Consider the following 20,441-nt stretch of genomic DNA (forward strand, 5'->3'; position numbering starts at 1 on the left):
CTTCCAAGTAGGGACCTTGGGACTCACACAGTTCTCCCAATTCCCATCAGCTCCCCTGTCATATTTTCCTGAATCTCATAAATGGTCTGAAATCTCTTCTCTTTCAAAGGTGATTTTAGCTTGGGGAAAAACCCATAAGTCATGGGGTGTCAAATCTGGGCTATAGCCAGGGATGAGTCACCTGGGTGATTTGATGTTTCACCAAAATGTCTGCATGAGATGTGATGTATGAGTGGGTGCATCATTGTGATTAAGTTTCCAGTCACTAGCTGCCAATAGATGTGGCCTTCGGAATCATCTGAAGAGTTTCCATGGAGGAACATTCAAGCTTAATGAAAAATTTGATGCAGATTTGCTGCTCTACTTTCTCAGTCACTTTGAACACAATGACCACACAGTACACATGCTCACTCAATAATGGCGTCTACCCCCCCACCCATCCCCTGACTCGTGCAGTGAAGACATCATTGTTCATGCATGCACCTTAGCTGCCAGGTTACATCAAGGTCATGCAAACCATTTTTGTTATATTAACAAAGGCTGGAATTTTTCTGGACAGACCTCATACAGTTTGATATCTTCATGGAGTTTGACAATAGAACTAGATTAGGATTCAGGAGACCTAAAGTCTAGTGTCTGCTAATTCCAACTTTCTCAACTTACTTAGCATTGGGACCTGAAGAGGCCTCAATGATTTCATTTATACAATAAGGGAGTAGGACTAGATAATCTCCAAGACCTTCTCATGTGCCAACATACAAGGACTTTGAAATTATGTTTTTCAGAGTTTTATTTTAAAACAAATTCTTTCTATCAGTTTTGTTGGCCAGATATCTAATACAACCCTATCATAAAATTATTTCTTATTGCACGGATAAAAATATGCTACAGGTCAAGTCATATTCATACGTTACCTACTAATATCACAATGTAAGCTCTAATGTGGGTGTTATCCACAGCCTAACAATGCTGGTATTATCAAGAGGTTTCATGGTATAAAAACACATTTAAAGACTAAATCAATTTAAGTTTATAGATGCTCATAATTACATACCCATTGATAGAGTGCTTTGGGTTTTGGAGTTTTCTTTTTCTTTTTTCTTTTTGTTAGTTTTTAAATTACAGTGAATGACATTTGTATAAAATACTTGTAGTCCCAGCTTGATCTCTTTCAATCAACAACAGTAAAGGTAATGTAAATGGAATTCCTTTCTCCCCTTGTATTAGGCACTGTGTTTAACTCACCTTATTTCATTCAATCTCTTCAACAACTTTGTGAAGTAGTAAGGATGGAGGAACTAAGGCTAAGAGATTGAGTACATTTTTAACTTCGCTCAGCAAGAATTTGAAATCAGGTCAGCAAGCTAACACCCAAGCATAGAACCATTTAACCACTATGCTACATGGCCACCTTAGTAACAATTTCATTTTTATCACAGGAGATCGCATCTGGAAGTCAATCATTTGGTACAATGTGGCTTTCTCAGCTTCCTTTAACACAAGTCACCTCACCAGATGACCACATGTGGCATAGTTTTGGGAAGAAACCAGGGAAATCTGTAGTTGCACACTGGTTGGGGAGTGTCTATGTGACTTTATGGCCAGGAGATAATTTTTGAACAAAAAAATGTGTTAATTTGAACAAAGAATTCAGAAGAGAGGTTGGTTTGTTTCCACCAGCCTCCAAAGGCACAATACTGATAACCTCACAAGGGTGGAAGAAGGAATAAGGTAAAAAGCCCTATAGGAAAGGCTTAAGATGAAAGAATTATTATCTTGAATCAAAGGGCTCAGAATGGTGCCTGGCACAGAGTAAATACTTTTGAAGTATTTATTCCATGAATGGATGAATAATTGTTAAAATACATGACATGAAAAATATTTGTTTTAGAAAAATGATATATTTTCTACCTTCAGTACAGTGAAATGTTTTACAAATAGCAGGGAAAGGCACATGTAAATTGAACACATGTTAGGTGAAAAATCAGAATACAAGTGATATCTAAACTACAGCTATACTTATATAAAAAATAACATGTATTTTTGCAAGACTTGGAAGGGAACATGCAAAATGAGAACTTTGATTTATTAAAGTAAATAGGACTCTTAAAAATTTAAATAGTATTTAAATGTTAATGTTTAATGTACTGATTTTTTTTCCCCATGTCCTGAGCTCCTTTCTGGCAGGGGCTTCAATGGATTCATTTTTATATTTCCAAAGCTCGGCATAGTACTGCCACTTAAATAGGGATCATCCATCATGGTGGCTAAGAATTTGGGTTCTGGAGTACGACAAAGCTGGGTTCAAGTTCAAAGCTACTACTTAAAAGCAGTATGACCTAACACAAATTGTTTAACCTCTGTGAGTCTCAATGAACTCATATGTAAAGTAGGTAAAATAATGGTAACTATTTCATAGTATCATTACAGTGATAATGAGAAAATTAATCAAAATTAATTTAAAAGTTAAATACCTAAGGCACAGAGAATACCCAGTCATTATTAAATATACTAGTACCATTGTTATTGTTAGTATAATAGAGAACACTATTTTAAATGACACCAATAGAATTGAAACTCACTTCATGGTTGTAAAAGTGCCCGTTAATAGAGGCTCTATGTCTCTGTCTGTCTTTTCTGTCCATCATTGGAGGCTTCGTCCTTTTTCTCACCAGAGCTGCTTCACTCATGGTTCTATAGAGCAATGGAGGTTTTGGCTCTTCATCTTCAAGAGGCTTCAGAGTGCTGCTGTGATAAGATAAATAATCTGGGAAGAATAAAGATGATAAGGCCATATCATTTAGCCATCCACCTCTTTGCATTCTGGGTGGACTTGTATATGTATTTAATAACTAAATATGTAGCTAAGCAATGGATTCTAATGCTTTTAAACAGTGGGAAAATAGCAATGTTCTCATGTAGGAAGAGAGCCTGCTGGTGATACTTGTGTTCCATTTTACCTTGAGAGTTTAAATAATTCTATATTGTAATTAAGAGTATCATAAAATAATCATGAAATAGTACACTTCCTCCAGTACTGGTCCTAAAATACAAGTAGATTTTTATGGTATCTTAGGTGTCAAGATATTGAGATTCCCCTAGGTTTAGATGAGCATTTTTTTTCCAAGTGGCTAATTGGAAAGATCCTTGTCTACAAGATGTCAAGAGGCCATGAGACAAAGATAAAGGAATCGTGGAAGAAAAATCGTGTTTGTCATAGAAAATGGTTTATTACAGTGTGACAGCAGAGGAAGCTGAATTAATAATAGTTTGATAAAAACAACTAAACATCAGAGGTTGTTGGAAGACTTGGGAAGGTAAGGCCAAAAGGAACCCTTGTTCAGTGTGAAGCCAGCTTGTTGACATCACTACCAGGAACATGAACCCACTGGCAGCCCCAGTCATCTTCCTTTGTGGATCTGTACATATTATATGGAAACAAGATCCATGTACAATACAGTATCACACCTGACACTTAGTAGAGTTTCAGTAAATGACAATCATTGATGTCATTAAATCACATAAATATTATTGTTATGACTACTGATGTGACTTGTTATAGAAGCTGGCATTTTCCATTGGTTTGGCATGGCCTAACATGACAAGCTACTGAGTATAATGAACGATCCTAATCCTTGAGGAAAATATTGAACAATTTTATGAATATAAACTTTATTCAAATCTCCCTAAAAATCTGGGCTCTGGAGACATCCCTTAGTGAATTGATGTAATTTTTAAAATGATCACATTTTTATGTAGGCAAGTAACATTCTTAAACACCATACCAGAACTATAGCGATTTAAGTTAGTATGCTTCTAAGTGCCTTTCCTAAAAACATAAAATAAGAGTTTATTGTGTAGCAGTGTATAAAATTGTTAAATTTCAGAGAAACAGTTATGATTCATTCATTAAAGTCTCTTTACTAATAACTGTTTGACACTGACCTTCCTGGGGATTCATTGATTCAGGCACTGGAATCTGGGTCTTGTCCAGTTCACTAATATTATGAAGATCATCAAATTCTCCCCAGCGTGTCATTCCCCTGAAAAATAATAGATCTTACAAGTGACATCAATTTCATTTATAATGAGGTCTATGATGGTTTTCAGATTTACAGTATTTATATTAGTACTGTGGGCCTATGTTGATAGATAAATCATCCTAACTTATAACAATGTTACATTATTAAAATAATATTTATACCAGAGTACTCAGCATGTATTTTAAATACTTGCTTTATTTATTGTGGACATATCTTGATATAATAATTCAGTTATACACTGAAATACAAGATTATATAGATTCTGTAAAATACATGTACAAATAGAATTAGTAGAAACCAACATAATCCATTTTTTACAGAGACCTTATAATGCTTTTAAGTGAGTTTGGACACAAGTGTTCATTCTGCCAACATGTCTTAGGTTCCTCTTTTTTTTTTTTCCCAAGTATTGTTGGGTAGAGTAGCTCTAAAATAATAAGATGGTGCCTATCTTTTAGGTGTTGACTACTATGAAGAATGCAATTTACAAAGAAGAAAAGTGTATAGAAACTTCTTTTCTAGAAAAACTTGATTTATATGAAATACTAACAATTGTCAATATATCCTAATGCCTGGAATAAGTAAAACTGGGCAGCATCTTATTTTTTTTCCACATGGGCCAATAGTCATATTTTGTTTTTTTAAATCTGGCCTTAGACAAGTTACTTTACTTTTCTGTGTCATTTCTATAAAATAGGGATGATAACAGTATAAGCTATATAATAATGTAGTTGAAAAAAATTGAGTTAATTTGTATAAGTCTTAAAACAGCACCCAACACATACTAAGCATTCAATATTTGTTAAATGATCAAATAATCCTCATCTTCACTGTCAACCTCATCATAGTCACCATGATCTTCATCTACTTCATTATGACCCAGGAACCATTGGAAATCCAAGTTATTCCTGGATCTCTGTATGTTAATGGATACTATTATTGACAGGACCAGCCTTTAGTTTTACTACAAGTTTTTTTCATAATGTCTATTTTTCCTTATGACCAAAAAAATTCACCCATAGGAAATTTGTGGCACTAACTGGTGGCAACAAAAATTACTTATTAATATCAGTGGTCATTATCTGTAAATTAATAAACCTGATATACCACTAAACAAAGTGAAGGATAAAAATCACATGATCATATCAATGAATGCAGAAAAAGTATTTGATGATATCCAATATTCATTTTTGATAAAAACAGTCAGCAAGTAAGAATAGAGGAAACATACCTCAACAAAGGCCATATATGACAAACCCACAGTCAACATCATACTCAATGGGCAAAAACTGAAAGTGTTTCCCCTAAGGTCAGGAGCAAGACAGGGATGTCTACTTTCAATACCCTTATTCAACATAGTACTGGAAGTCCTAGACACAGCAATCAGACAAAAAGAAGAAATAAAAGGCATCCAAATAGGAAAGGAAGAAGTAAAACTGGCATTGTTTACAGATGACATGATACTGTATATAGAGAACCCTAAAGATTCCACCAAAAAAAAAAAAACCCTACTAGAACTGATAGATGAATTTAGTGAAACAGGATACAAAATAAATATCCAGAAATCAGCTGCATTTTTATATACCAATAATGAACTATCAGAAAGAGAAACTAAGAAAACAATCACATTTATAATTACATTAAAAAAACAACCTTGAAGTAAATTTAACCAAGGATGTAAAAGACCTATACTCAGAAAATTATAATAACTGAAGAAAGAAATTGAAGAAGATAGAAATAAGTGAAAGCATATAATGTGTTCATGAATGGGGAGAATTAGCATCATTAAAATGTCCATACTACTAAAACAATCTATATACTCCCTGCAATTCCTATCTTGATAACAATGGTATATTTTACAGAATTAGAAAAAATATTCCAAAAATATATATAGACCCACAAAAGACCCTGAAGAGCCACAGGGATCTTGAGAAAGAACAAAGTTGGAGGGATCACACTACTTGATATCAAACTTTACTACAAAGCCATAGTAATAAAAATAGCCTGGTACTGGCATAAAAACAGATATATTGATCAATGGAACAGAATAGAGAGCCTAGAAATAAAACCATGTCTTTATGTCAATTAATATTTGACAAAGGAGGCAAGAACATGGGTTAAAGATAGTCTATTCAATAAATGGTGTCAGGGAAATTGAAGAGATATGTGCAATAAAATGAAAATAGACTACCTTCCTACACCATACACAAGAATAAACTCAAAATGGATTACAGACTTAAATATAATATCTGAAACCACAAAATCCTAGAAGAAAACATAGGCAATAAAATCTTGGACATCTCTCATAGCAATATTTTTTCTAATGTTTCCTCAAGCAGGGGAAGCAAACAAAAAATAAACAAATGGGACTACATCAAACTAAAAAACTTTTGCGAAGCAAACGAAAGCATTGACACAATGAAAAGACAAACCATAAATGGGAGAACATATATACCAATGATACATTTGATAAGGGGTTAATATACAAAATGTATAAAGAACTTACAAAACTCAACACCAAAAAACAAACAATTCAATTTAAAAATGGGTAAAAGACCTGAATAGACATGTCTCCAAAGAGGACATACAGAGGGCTAATAGACATGAAGAGATGTCACTAATCATCAGAGAAATGCAAATTAAAACTACCATGAGATATCACTTCACACTTGTCAGAATAGCTATCACCAAATCAATCAACAAACAAGTGTTGGTGAGGATGTGGAGAAAGGGGAACCCTTTTGCACTATTGGTGAGAATGCGGATTGGTACAACCATTGTGGGAAACAGCATAGAGTCTCCTAAAAAACTTAAGAATGGAACTGCCTCATAGAAGTGATTCTACTTCTGAGAATATATCTGAAGAAACCCGGAGCACAAATTTGAAAGAATATATGCATCCCTATGTTCATTGTAGCACTATTCACAATAGCCAAGATTTGGAAGCAGCTCAAGTGCCCATCAAGCAGCTAAAGTGCAGCTCAGGAGATGAGCAGATAAAAATAATGTGGAACATTTACATGATAGAATACTATTGTTCTTGGCTGTAAAAGTAAAGGAAATCTTTCCTTTTTTGACAGCATGAATGGACCTGGAGAGTATTATGCTAAGTGAAATAAACCAGTCAGAGAAAGACAAATACCATATGATTTCACTTATACATAGAATCTAACAAACAAAATAGTAAGAGACACATAGATACAGGAAACAGCTGTTAGAGAGAAGAGGGGTGGGGAACTATGTGAAAAAGGTAAAGGGTTAAGGAAAAAAAACTCATAGACACAGACAACAGTATGGTGATTGCCAGAGGGAAATGGGGGTGGGGGAGGTAGAAGAGGGTAAAAGGGGGATAAATGGTGATGGAAGGAGATTTGACTTTGGGGGAGTGAACACACAGTACAATATATAGATGATGTATTAGAGAATTGTACACCTGAAACCTATATAATTTTATTAAACAAGGTTACCCTGACAAATTCAATAAAATTTTTAAAAAATACTAGTGGTGGTGAATATGAATAGACATGATATTTTTCCCCTTGATCTTTCAATTATTTTGGTCTTTTTATAACTTTTATAGCATTTGAGCCTCGCAATATTCTTATGAAGGAGATAAGGAAAATCTAATATATTTGTTCATTAGTTTCCCAGTGAACTCCACTACCTAGAGAATAGCCAGTCCAAACAAATGTCATAATGTCAAAGAAATATAGGCAATAACTTTAACAACAAGAGAACTATTTAGGTCTTGACTCAGAATCTAGTTCTTATTATGACAGATGAAATTATCCATTCCTCTCAATCTATAGAAGATTAATAAACAAAGGAGGCAGATAAAATTACCATAGAAAATTGGGTAGCAATTGAGACAGAATGCCAAAGAAAAGCAAAACCTCAAAAGGCAAAACAACCAGATTCTATTTCATATGGGAAAATGAAATGCCCAAGAAGGCCAGACCAGTGATGTGCTTCACTGGAAGTGAAGCTCTAGCAGAGCTTGGAAACTCTAGCAGACTTGGCACCTGTACTCACTTTCTTATAACTTAGCAGTTTCACACTACTACAGGGAAGCAAACATGGTTCAATATATGCAGTGTTTAACCTGTTTTCTTCCTACCATTTTAGGAGACTACACAAATGTTAGCTCTGGATTGTATAATTTGAAGTATCACCATCTACAACTTTGCCCATGAGTAAGTATGAGGACAGTTACCCAGAGTTTTCCAAACAAAAATGATTAGAACTTTATGTAGTATCAAGTAGTTAAAGTTGCCCCAGCATGAGACTATTTACATCACTCTGACCAAGCTCTGGGATACATATGGTTAGCAAATTTAACTGTGGGGAGGTTTGCTAATGAGTTTCAAGGGAAAAGGAGGTAGAAATTTGATAGACAAATAGAATGCAGTCACGTTTCTACCCATATTGTAACACTATCGATAACATTCAAATATACATCTGTCCAGTTTTGGCTCTTTGTTTTATTCTGCCATGATTTGTCCAAAATGTCCCAAAGCTGATTTTGGAAAGATATGAAAAGAGGAAATAAAAACTGATATAAGTAAATATAAAAACTGTCATTTAAAAAAAATTTTAAAGAAAATACTTGTACCAAATATGAAAGATCAAAGTACTGTCCATAGACTTCATTCCATAAAAAGCTAATTACAAGTGATCACAGATCAAACAAACTAATTTATTTAAGCTTCTACCACTCCTATTAAACTATCTCAGTGTGGCTCATTTCAAATGTAATTAAAACAAACCAGTGTTCCTCCTGCTAAGATGGCAGCATAGGTAAATGTGGCACTCACCTTTTCACACAGCTACATCAAAATTACAACTAAACTACAGAACAGCCATCATTTAGAACTACCTAAATGGAAGTCCTACAATTACAGAATTAAAGAAGCCACATTGAGACTGATAGGAGGTGCACAGGCATGGAACAGGCTGGTTCCATGCCCACACATTGCAGATAAAAATTGGGAGGGATATCTTGGCTGCAGAGATCCCTCTGAAGAGTGAGGAGTCCCAGACACACACCAGTCCCCTCATTCCAGGTTCCAGTTCCAGGAAGATAAGTTCCCATACCTTATGGTTGTAAAAACCAGCAGGGATTGAGGCTGAGGGAGATGGAGGGCTTCTGGAGTCCTAGGCAGTTCCTCTTAAAGGGCTCATGCATGGATTTACTCAGACTGCCTCCCTCTGAGCTCCATCACTGAAGCAGTAAAAGGCACCAGACACATACAGGGAGAAACTGAATTGTCTGACATCAGCGTGAGAGCTGGGGGAGCAGCTTTCTCTCAGACTGAAGTGCTGGCAGAGGCCATTGTTCCTTTGATGAACATCCCCCCCTCCCCATCCCACAGAGCTATCAGGCTAGTGTCATATCTAAGTCTCCATGGACTTGGTTTACATTGTTCACTCTGCCCTGGTGATTTCCTGAGACACTGTCTCTCCCAACTTGCAGGCCCACCCAAGCTGTTTCCAGAGGCTTTTGCATATGAAAGGCCTGTTTTGGCTCTTCCTGGTGTATCTCTGGTGCCTTTCAAGCTACTGCCCTAGTGTTGGAGCTCACTGTGGAGCATGAGCTGTGCAAAGGCACACCCTACAGAGCAGAACTTATTTCAGCAAGGCTGTGGTGCCCACTGAGTCTACCCCTTGAGTGTGTTATTTGTAGGGGTGGTTGGGTAGTAATGCTTTGATGTGGTCTGAACTTACTCACTGGGTGTTCTGGCTCTGGGAATTCTTGAGAGGTTCAGGGCAAGGTCAGCCACTGCCTATCTTCTGCCCAGGGCTACCCTACATGAACTACAAAGTGATCTGTAGATGGCTGCTACTTGTGCTGGGCTTGGAGGTGCTCAGGTAAGGCCAAGCTGCAAACCAAGGCCAGCTGTTGCTAGTGACAGAGCTGAGGCCACTTAGTGAGAGATATGGGCCACACTGAAGCCAGATGCTGCTTGTTTGAGAGATTTTAGGAAAATCTGAAGCATGAGCCATTCAGGCATGAATGGACCGTAGCTTGAAAGGCACCAGAGATACACCAGGAGGTTGGTGGTCAGTAGCTGCATTCTTTGCAGCTAGTTGGCTTGGGGGTAAATCCTCCCCTTTGATGTACTGATAGCAATAAGATCTCAACTACAACAGGTCCTGTGTGCACAGCCCACACAAGGAGCAAACTCAAGTGTCCAGTTTGGGTGATCAAGAAGGCTATGCACTGGACCTTACAGGATACCTACTACATTAGGGCAATCTACCAAGCCTGGGAGACATAAAAGCTTTACTTAATGCATAGAAACAGATATAGAAGGCTGCCAAAATGAGGAGACAAAGAAACGTGTCCCAAATGAAAGAATAGATCCAAACTCAAGAAAAAGAATGATACAAAATAGAGACAAGCCATCTACTAGATGCAGAGTTCAAAACACTTATAAGGAAAAGGATGCTCAATGAAAATAGTGAGAACCTCAACAGCATAAAAAAAATGACCAGTCGGAAATGAAGGATGCACTAATTGAAATGAAGAATAATTTACAGGGAATCAAGAGTAGGGTAGATGAAGCTAAGAATCAACCAGTGTTTTGGAATATAAGGAAGCAAAAAACATCCAATTAGAACAGCTAAAAAAATCCAAAAAATGAGGATAGTATAAAGGGCATCTGAAACAACTTAAAGTGTGCCAACATTCACATCATGGGGGTACCAGAAGGAGAAGAGAGAGAGCAAGGAATTAAAAATGTATCTGAAAAAATAATGCCAGAAAAATTTGCTAACTTGGTAAAGGAAATAGACATAAAAGTCCAAAAAGCACAGAGAGTTACAAACAAGATGAATCCAAGAAGCCCCACACCAAGACACACCATAATTAAAATGGGAAAGGTTAAACACAAAGAGAGAATCCTAAAAGCAGCAAAAGAAAAGCAGTTAGTTATCTACAGGGGAGCTCCCATAAGACTGTCAGTTGATTTCTCAACAGAAACTTTGCAGGCCAGAAGTGATTGGCAAGAAATATTAAAGACAATAAAAAGCAAGAATTAACAACCAAGGTTACTCTACCTTGCAAGGCTATCATTTAGAATCAAAGGGTAGATAAATATCTTCCCAGAAAAGAAAAATCTATAAGAGTTCATCATCATGAAGCCCTTATTATATGAAATGTTAAAGGGTCTTCTTGAAGAAGAAGGAGAAGAAGAAGAAGAAGAAGAAGAAGGAGAAGAAGAGAAGGAGGAGGAAGAGGAGGAAGAAGGGGAAGAATAAGAAAGATAAAAATATGAACAATAAAATGGCAATAAACACAAAAAATCAAACTAGCATGACAAATTGATGATTCTTTCAAAGGGTGAACTGAAAGACAAGATGGCAGCCCTTCCTGTTGCTGAATACACAACTTCTACTTCTTGTTCCACATCCACCCACTGGGGATATCAAATCTGTGATCCTGTGACAAAAGAGGTGTAAGTTCTGCCCTTAGAAATCCAGCATGGGTAAGGAGACCTGAAAGAAATTTTATAGAGTAAGGGAACAGTCCATTTCTTTTCACAATTTCATTTGAGGCTCGGTGTGTAAATGAATGAGGGTGTCTAGGATTGGACTGAAACAAAGACTAGTGACTTAGGTGGCTCTGCACCCCACTAAGAAACCAGAGGCCAGGGAACAACATTATAAATTATGCTGCACCTTCCTGATGAGAGTTCATTCAGCTTATTCCCAAGAGGGATTCTTGGCTAATTAATCACAACTAAATCTAATCTCACTCTTAATGTGGGTGAAAAAGAGGAGTGGGATCTTTTTCTGACAGTTCATACCCACCAGAAAGATCTCACATACCGCGGATGTGTACTCAGACATTCTCCCATAAGTCTCATCACTGTGGTAAAAATCAAGCAAAGTATTCCAGGGGATTCTTCCTCAATCTTAAACTAAAGGAGAGAATTCCTTTTTCATTCATAGTAATGTTTTAATAAACAATGAAAAATGAAAATGGGGTCCATGGTAGTACATCATGAGGATATTAATTTATAATCTTCCACAGTATGTGGACAGGCATCGTTATTGCCTTGTCTACCTGGGCTCTGGAAACATCCCAAAATTCAGGATTTCTAGGAAAAAGTTTCTGTATTTAAATTGACACATAAAAAACTCTTGGGATATTCAAAATAATGATGGTTTAATGTGATAATATAATATCTTACTGCATTCCCTTGACATTTTCCCATAGTGTTCCATACTTATTAGGTTTTCATGAATCATATCGGGGCGGGAAGATAGCAGCGTGGTCGGAGGGAGCGTATTTCCCTTCCCCTATTCACAGGAGAGAAACTGACCGATCTGCAGAGGAACGGAGCAAGGGGCCAACAATATTGCAACATTTATGAAAACAGGACATCAAAAATTATAGCAGACATTAAAAAACCAGATGGCAAAGAGATTGCTTCAGGATAATAAGGGCCCAGGGATCGATCAGCTCCGAGACCAGGGATGTTGCAGCCCCCAGGCCTGGTGTTCCCGGGTCTGCCTCAGGGCACCCGGGAGAGCAGAGTCACGGCTCCCTCCCCAGACAACAAAGATTGAGCAGCACCAAGGGAGGCCTTGTTGCTTGAAGGCACAGAGAGGGGAGTGAGACTGGGAGATAGTCACACAGGGGCTGCGAGCACGTACGCATAGCCCTGGGAAGGGTGAGTGCCCCAGCCTGTGCGACCAAGGGCGGCCTGGCCTAGCGCCTGCACCCCCAACCCAGTGAGAGTGTGGTTTTGTGGAAGACCCAGACCCCATAGCCCTGAACAAGAAAAGGGCACGCGCATTTGCGGGATTCTGGAGCCCGCCATGGTGAACTCAGGGAAACACGCACCCCTTCGGGATTCCTGACTCTCGCAGTGTGAACACAGAAAAGATGCAGGTGCTTCACGAGAACATAGAGCTCAGGGTGGTGAAATTGGGGGAAAGGCAGGACCCCTCACGATCCCTGGAGCTTATACCGTGAACCAGGAAAAGACAAGGGCGCTCTGCAGGACCCCAGAGCTCGGGAGACCACGGCAGTGAGCTCCGGAGAGCGTGCTTGGGAACGCTCATACCCCCACCCAGGGCCTTGCCGAGAGGCATCAGATCAGCTCTAGGGAGAGCAGGGTGGCTAGCCCTGGGGACAGTATGCAAGAGACTGACTGAGTTCTGACTGGGAAGAGTGAAGAGCATTCCAACCACCCTCAGGCTGCTGAAGCCAGCAATACCAGAAAAACTGGTTTGGCCAGTTAGAAACCAACAAGAGGTGTGTGCGTGGTGTGTGTGTGTGTGTGTGTGTGTGTGTGTGTGTGTGTTGGCTGTTGTTTGATTGTTTGATTTTATCTTGTTTTTTAAGTAACTTTATTTTTTAATTCTTACTATTTTTATATCTCTCAATTCCTTACGTTTCTCTTCCTTTTATCCTAGTGTTATTCCTTCCACTCCAAATTTATCTCTCCTGCATTCCATCTTCTGCTTTTTTTCCCTTTTTCTTTTGAGCCTGAAAGTTACTGCAAATTTGCATTATCTTTTTGTCATTTTTCTGACATTTTTTATTTTAATAGTATTTTGGTATTCTTTTTCTTTTTGTATAATCTTCTTTGCTTGGCTGGCTATCCTGTATCATTTGATAGTTTTCCCCTGTTATCTCATCCATAGTGTGTTGCTAATTTACTGTCCTTCATTTGTGTTCCATTAGTACACCATTCAGGGTTCTATACTCCTTATTCTTGTTATCTAGATCTCATAGATTTTGCCACATGATTGTTGCTTTAATATTACTGTAAATAAGACCTATTTCATACAATTGTAAATACTACACAACATCCCTTGCAGATCTCAGCCCACTTCGCAATTTCCTGAACTCTATTATTGTAGTGGTTATCTCTATTGTTTTACACACTACTCTTATTTACTATTCTTTATTCCCACCCTACCTCAGAATCTGACCTCCCACAGCCTCACAGCTTTCTAGATCCAACTAACAATCCTTTTGTCCCCAATAAGAGTCTTATCTTCTTTCCATCCTTTCTAAAACATGGCTAGTGGGGTGGAAGATCACGGTTAACACTATATGTAGCCAAAGAATCTCCCATCTCTTCTCTACTGGCTGCTACTGGCTGCTATTGTAGAATACTGTCTTGCTGTCTTAAACCATTTTGCCTTACTCCTCCAACTGATCACAAAAAAGAGTAGGGGGAAGCTGTGAACACCAGGATACCCAAAGGAGACTGTACTACTGAACCTCACAGGTATTCTACCACAGAAGTTCACACCATAATCACAGGGAACCAGAACAAATCAATTTAAGAAACAGAGGCTAACAAGAAGAGTCTCACAAACAATGAAAAGACACAAAAACAATCCCCAAATGAAGGGAAAGGAGGAAGCCTCAGAAAGAATGCTAAATGAAATAGAGTCAACTTAACTATCAGATATTGAGTTCAAAACAATGATTATCAGGAAGCTCAATGAGCTCACAATGAGCTACCAGAAACTACAGGGAAGCTACAATGAACTCACTGCCAACTATATCAACATGAAAAAGGAAATAGAAACTATCAACAAGGGCCAAGAGGAAATGAAGAATACAATTTCTGAACTGAAGAACACAGTAGAAGGAATCAAAAGCAGGATCGATGAAGCAGAAGATCGGATCAGTGAGCTGGAGGACAAAGTAGAAAAAAACACCCAGAAAGAGCAAGAAAAAGAAAAGAGGCTCAGAAAGAATGAAGAGGGATTAAGAGAAATGCAAGACAATATGAAATGTAATCATATCTGTATAATAGGGATATCAGAAGGAGAAGAAGAACAGCAAGGGATAGAAAACTTATTTGAAAAAGTAATGATGGAAAACTTCCCTAATTTGATGAGAGAAAAAGTCACACAAATCCAGGAAACACAGAGAATCCCAATCAAGAGGAACCCAAAGAGGCCCACCTCAAGACACATCATAATTAAAATGGCAAAATTTCAAGACAAAGAGAGAATCTTAAAGGCAGCAAGGGAGAAACAGGAAGTAACATACAAGGGAGCCCCAATAAGGCTAATAGCTGACTTCTCAATGGAAACACTCCAAGCCAGAAGAGAATGGCAAGAAATATTCCAAGTAATGAGAACCAGAGGCTTGCAACCAAGGCTACTTTACCCAGCAAGGCTCTCAATCAAGATAGAAGGCCAAATAAGAAGCTTCCCAGACAAAAGAAGTCTGAAAGAATACACCTCCACCAAATCAGCTCTGCAAGAGATGCTGAAGGGACTGCTTTAAGGAAAGGAAGGAAGAGAGAGAGAGAGAGGAATACAAGTACATAAATGACAATGAATAAGTACCTATCAATAATAACCTTAAATGTAAATGGATTAAATGCTCCCATCAAAAGACATAGAATAGCTGAATGGATAAGAAAACATGACCCACACATATGCTGCATACAAGAGACTCACCCCAGGATAAAAAACCTGCACAGACTGAAAGTGAAGGGCTGGAAACAAATTTTCCAAGCAAATGGACAGGAAAAAAAGCCGGGGTAGCAATACTCATATCAGACAAAATAGACTTCCAAAAAAGTGCCATAAAAAGTGACCCAGAAGGTCACTTCATAATACTCAAGGGAAGAATCAATCAAGAAGACCTAAATATTGTAAATATATATGCACCCAATATAGGAGCACCCAAATACATAAAGAAAATCTTAGAGAACTTCAAGAAAGATACTGACAGCAACACAATTATAGTGGGGGATTTTAACACCCCACTGTCAAAAATGGACAGATCTTCCAAACAAAATATCAACAAAGATATCGTGGCATTGAACAATACCCTAGATGAAATGGACTTAACTGATATATACAGAGCCCTCCATCCCAAAGAAGCTAAATACAATTCTTTTCAAATGCACATGGAACATTTTCAAAGACAGACCACATGATAGGACACAAAACAAGCCTCAACAATTTCAAGAAAATTGAAATCATACCAAGCATTTTCTTGGATCACAAGGGACTGAAGCTAGAAATCAACCCCAAGGAAAAAAACCCAAAACACTAAAAATCATGGAGATTAAATGGCATGCTATTAAACAATGAATGGGTCAAGAATGAAATTAGGGAAGAAATCAAAAGGTTTCTGGAAACAAATGAAAATGAACTCACACAACCCAAAACTTATGGGACACAGCCAAGGCAATCCTGAGAGGTAAGTTCATAGTGATGCAGGCCTACCTAAAAAAGATAGAAATATTTCAAACAAACAACCTAACCCTATGTCTACAAGAACTCAAGGAACAACAACAAAGACAGCCCAGAGCAAGTAGAAGGAAGGAAATAACCAAGATCAGAGCAGAATTAAATGACATAGAGACTAAAATCAGAATTCTAAGGATCAATGAATCCAAGAGCTGGTTCTTTGAAAAGATAAACAAAATTGACAAGCCTTTAAGCAGACTTATCAAGAAAAAAAGAGAGAAGACCCAAATAAACACAGTCAGAAATGAAAGAGGAGAGATTACAACTGATGCCACAGAAATACAAAGGACTGTAAGAAATTACTACGAAGAACTGTATGCCAAGAAATTTGAAAACCTAGGTGAAATAGACAAATTTTTAGAAAAATATAATCTTCCAAAACTCAATGAAAAAGAAGCAGAAAGCCTGCACAGACCAATAACAGCAAAAGAAATTGAAGCAGTAATAAAAAAATCTCCCCACACACAAAAGCCCTGAACCAGATGATCCCACAGGAGAATTCTACAAAGCATTTAAGGAAGAGCTAACCCCTATCCTTCACAGACTATTCCAAAAAATCCAAAAAGATGGAAGACTCCCAAATTCTTTTTATTAGGCCAACATCATCCTAATTCTAAAACCAGATAAAGACACAACAAAGAAAGAAAACTTCAGGTCAATATCACTGATGAACATTGACACTAAAATCCTCAACAAAATACTGGCAAACTGCATCCAACAATATATTAAAAAGATCATACACCATGACCAAGTGGGATTCATTCCAGGGATGCAAGGTTGGTACAATATTCACGAATCAGTAAATGTAATACATCACATAAAGAAAAGCAAAGACAAAAATCACATAATCATATCAATAGATGCAGAAAAAGCATTTGATAAGGTACAGCACCCGTTTATGATAAAAACACTCGGCAAAGTGGGAATAGAGGGAGCATTCCTCAACATAATAAAGGCCATATATGAGAGACCTTCAGCCAACATCATACTCAATGACCAAAAATTAAAATCTTTTCCACTAAGATCAGGAACAAGACAAGGCTGTCCAGTTTCACCACTTCTATTCAATATAGTACTGGAAGTTTTAGCCACAGCAATCAGACAAGAAAAAGAAATAAAAGGGATCCAAATCAGAAAGGAGGAAAGAAAACTGTCACTGTTTGCAGATGACATGATGATGTGCATAGAAAATCCTATAGATTCAGGCAAAAAGCTGATTGACCTAATAAGTGAATATGGCAAAACAGTGGGATACAAAGTCAATATCCAGAAATCAAAGGCATTTCTGTACACCAACAATGAAACAGAAGAAGCAGAAATCAAGAAAAAATCACATTTGAAATAGCAAAAAGAAAAAATAAAATACCTAGGAATAAACCTAACCAAAGAGGTAAAAGACCTGTATTCAGAAAACTATATAACACTCAGGAAAGAAATCAAGGAAGACACAAACAAATGGAAACATATACCGTGTTCATGGATTGGAAGAATTAGTATCATCAAAATATTCATAATACCCAAAGCAATTTATACATTCAATGCAATATCTATTAAAGTACCAATGGCTTATTTCACAGACATAGAACACTTTGAATATTTATATGGAACCATAAATGACCCCGAATAGCTGCTGCAATTTTGAGAAAGAAGAGTAAAGTAGGAGGGATCACAATACCTGACACTAAACTGTACTACAAGGCCACTGTAATCAAAACAGCCTGGTACTGGCACAAAAACAGGCACATGGACCAATGGAACAGAACAGAGAGCCCAGAAATAAACCCAAGTCTCTACAGTCAATTAATATTTGACAAAGGGGGCAGCAACATGAAATGGAGTAAAAATAGCCTCTTCAACAAATGGTGTTGGGAGAACTGGACAGCTACATGCAAAAAAAAAAAAATGAAACTCAAGCACCAATTTATACCTTACACAAAAATAAATTCAAGGTGGATAAAAGACTTAAATATAAACCGTGACACCATTAAAGTCCTAGAGGAGAACATAAGTAGGAAATTCTCAGATATTTCATGCAGAAATATTTTTATTGACATGCCCCCTAGCACAAGGGACATAAAGGAAAAAATAAACAAATGGGACTTCACCAAAATAAAAAGCTTCTGCACAGCTAAAGAAAACAGCATCAAAATAATAAGAGAACCAACTGTATAGGAAAACATATTTGCCAATGATACCTCAGACAAGGGTTTAATCTCCAAAATATATAAAGAACTTACATGACTCCACTCTAAGAAGACAAGCAACCCAATTAAAAAATGGGCAAAAAACTTCAACAGACACTTCTCCAAGCAGGACATACAGAGGATCCAGAGACACATGAAAAGATGCTCAATATTGCTAGCTATCAGGGAGATGCAAATTAAAACCACAATGAGATACCACTTTACACCAGTCAGAATGGCCATCATAAACAAAGCAACAAAAAACAAGTGTTGGAGAGGTTGTGGAGAAAAGGGGACCCTAGTGCACTGTTGGTGGGACTGCAGACTGGTACAACCACTATGGAAAGCAGTATGGAATTTCCTCAGAAAACTAAAAATGGATCTGCCTTTTAACCCAGCAATTCCCCTGCTGGGACTATATCATAAGAACCCTGAAACACCAATACAAAAGAACCTTTGCACCCCAATGCTCATAGAAGCACAATTTACAATAGCTAAGTGCTAGAAGCAACCTAGATGCCCATCAGTAAATGAATGGATCAAAAAACTATGGTACATTTACACAATGGAATTCTATGCAGCAGAAAGAAAGGAGCTCCTACCCTTTGTAACAGCTTGGATGGAGCTGGAAAGCATTATGCTAAGCGAAAGCATTATGCTAAGGCAGTGAAAGACAAATACCATATAATCTCATCTTTAACAGGAACCTAAACAACAAAACAAAGAAAGAAGCAAAATATAGTCAAAGACACTGAAATAGAGGACAGGCTGACAGTGACCAGAGGGGAGAGAAGAGGGAATTTCAGGGGAGAATGGGAAAGGTTTATAGGAACAAATTTAAAGGACACATGGAGAAAATCTAGGAGGGGAGGTAATGGGAGGGAAGTTGGGAGGGATGGGTGGGTGGGCTGGAATGGGAGTAAAAGGCAGAAAACTGTACTTAAACAATCATTAAAATAAAATTTTAAGAAAAGTTTTCATGAATCAGATCACTAAAATGCATCAAAATGAGCTGGCTGCTTAGAGAACTTTGCAATGAGTTCTTAGGTAATATGAAGAATAAGAACTAATTTTGCCAAATTCATATCTTGTACAGTTCTCTAAAAGAGGGGCTCATGGGTAATTTCTCCTTTTTAATGATGCTCCTGCTCACTGAGAATCATCAACCCCATCAGCCATATAGTACCCAAAGATGAGAGATGCAGGGTTTCATCAGGCTGCCTAGTCTTTTGTTTCTCTTGCACTCTTCCTTAAGTCCTGGACTCTTCACCCATTGGCAGTCCTTAGCTTAGAGAAAGACTAGTCAGAAGTTGTGTATATACAAACAATTCTCACAACAGAGCAGAGGTAATTTAACCACCAGGCTTCTGAGGGCTTTGTTTGATACTATATTTTGAGTTTGTTCTTTGTGCCAAGCACCCTGCTGAGCACTAGGATAGCAAAGATATTGAATAGGGCATGCTCCTCATTCTGGAGGAGCTAGCAGGCTAGAGGAGGAGAGGCTCGCATTACAATATAATTAATGGCATGCTCTGAAACTGATAGAGAAAAGTTGTCAGTGCACCTAGTACAGACTGAGGGGTGAGAAAAAGCTATCTGGAGAATGCGTTATCTGACCTGAGTCTTAAAGCATTGGTAAAAGAGAGGCAAAGGGGTGTGGAGAAGCAGGTAGATTGCCAGGCAGAGTCAGCCAAGTAGAGAAACTGCATGCTCTGCATGGGAAATTACAAAATGGTCAGACTTGCTGGAGCATCATGTTTGAGAAAGATCAGCAAGGTGCAAATCATAGTGGGGACTTCAGTGTTTTCTTCAAGGAAAAGCAGAACTTCCTTTAAGGTGATTCCTGGTTTTTCTTGATTATGGCCAGAGATCGGATTGGGGAAATGGTCCTGGCAGCTCTCTCTCCACCCTACCCTCTCTGCCATAACTCTTGCCCTTCTACTTATGGAAGGGAAAATAGATGAGGTGAAGA

General features: G+C 37.8%; 1 protein-coding gene across 5 annotated transcripts in view; it reads right to left on the reverse strand.

Annotated features, from left to right (window-relative positions):
* RASSF6 (Ras association domain family member 6) overlaps positions 1–20,441 on the reverse strand; it is a 66,993-nt gene that overhangs the window by 10,417 nt on the left and 36,135 nt on the right. For all 5 annotated transcript variants that reach the window (XM_045858154.1, XM_045858153.1, XM_045858157.1 and 2 more), the window contains 2 exons: positions 3,946–4,043; positions 2,583–2,767 (listed from right to left, as the gene is read on the reverse strand). In XM_045858154.1, coding sequence (XP_045714110.1) covers positions 2,583–2,767; positions 3,946–4,043 — 283 coding nt within the window. The remainder of the gene's footprint in view (positions 1–2,582; positions 2,768–3,945; positions 4,044–20,441) is intronic.

This window comes from Phyllostomus hastatus, unplaced genomic scaffold (assembly GCF_019186645.2).
Source record: "Phyllostomus hastatus isolate PE091 unplaced genomic scaffold, TTU_PhHast_1.1 phas_scaffold_1674, whole genome shotgun sequence".
In the NCBI taxonomy this organism is placed as follows: Eukaryota; Metazoa; Chordata; class Mammalia; order Chiroptera; family Phyllostomidae; genus Phyllostomus; species Phyllostomus hastatus.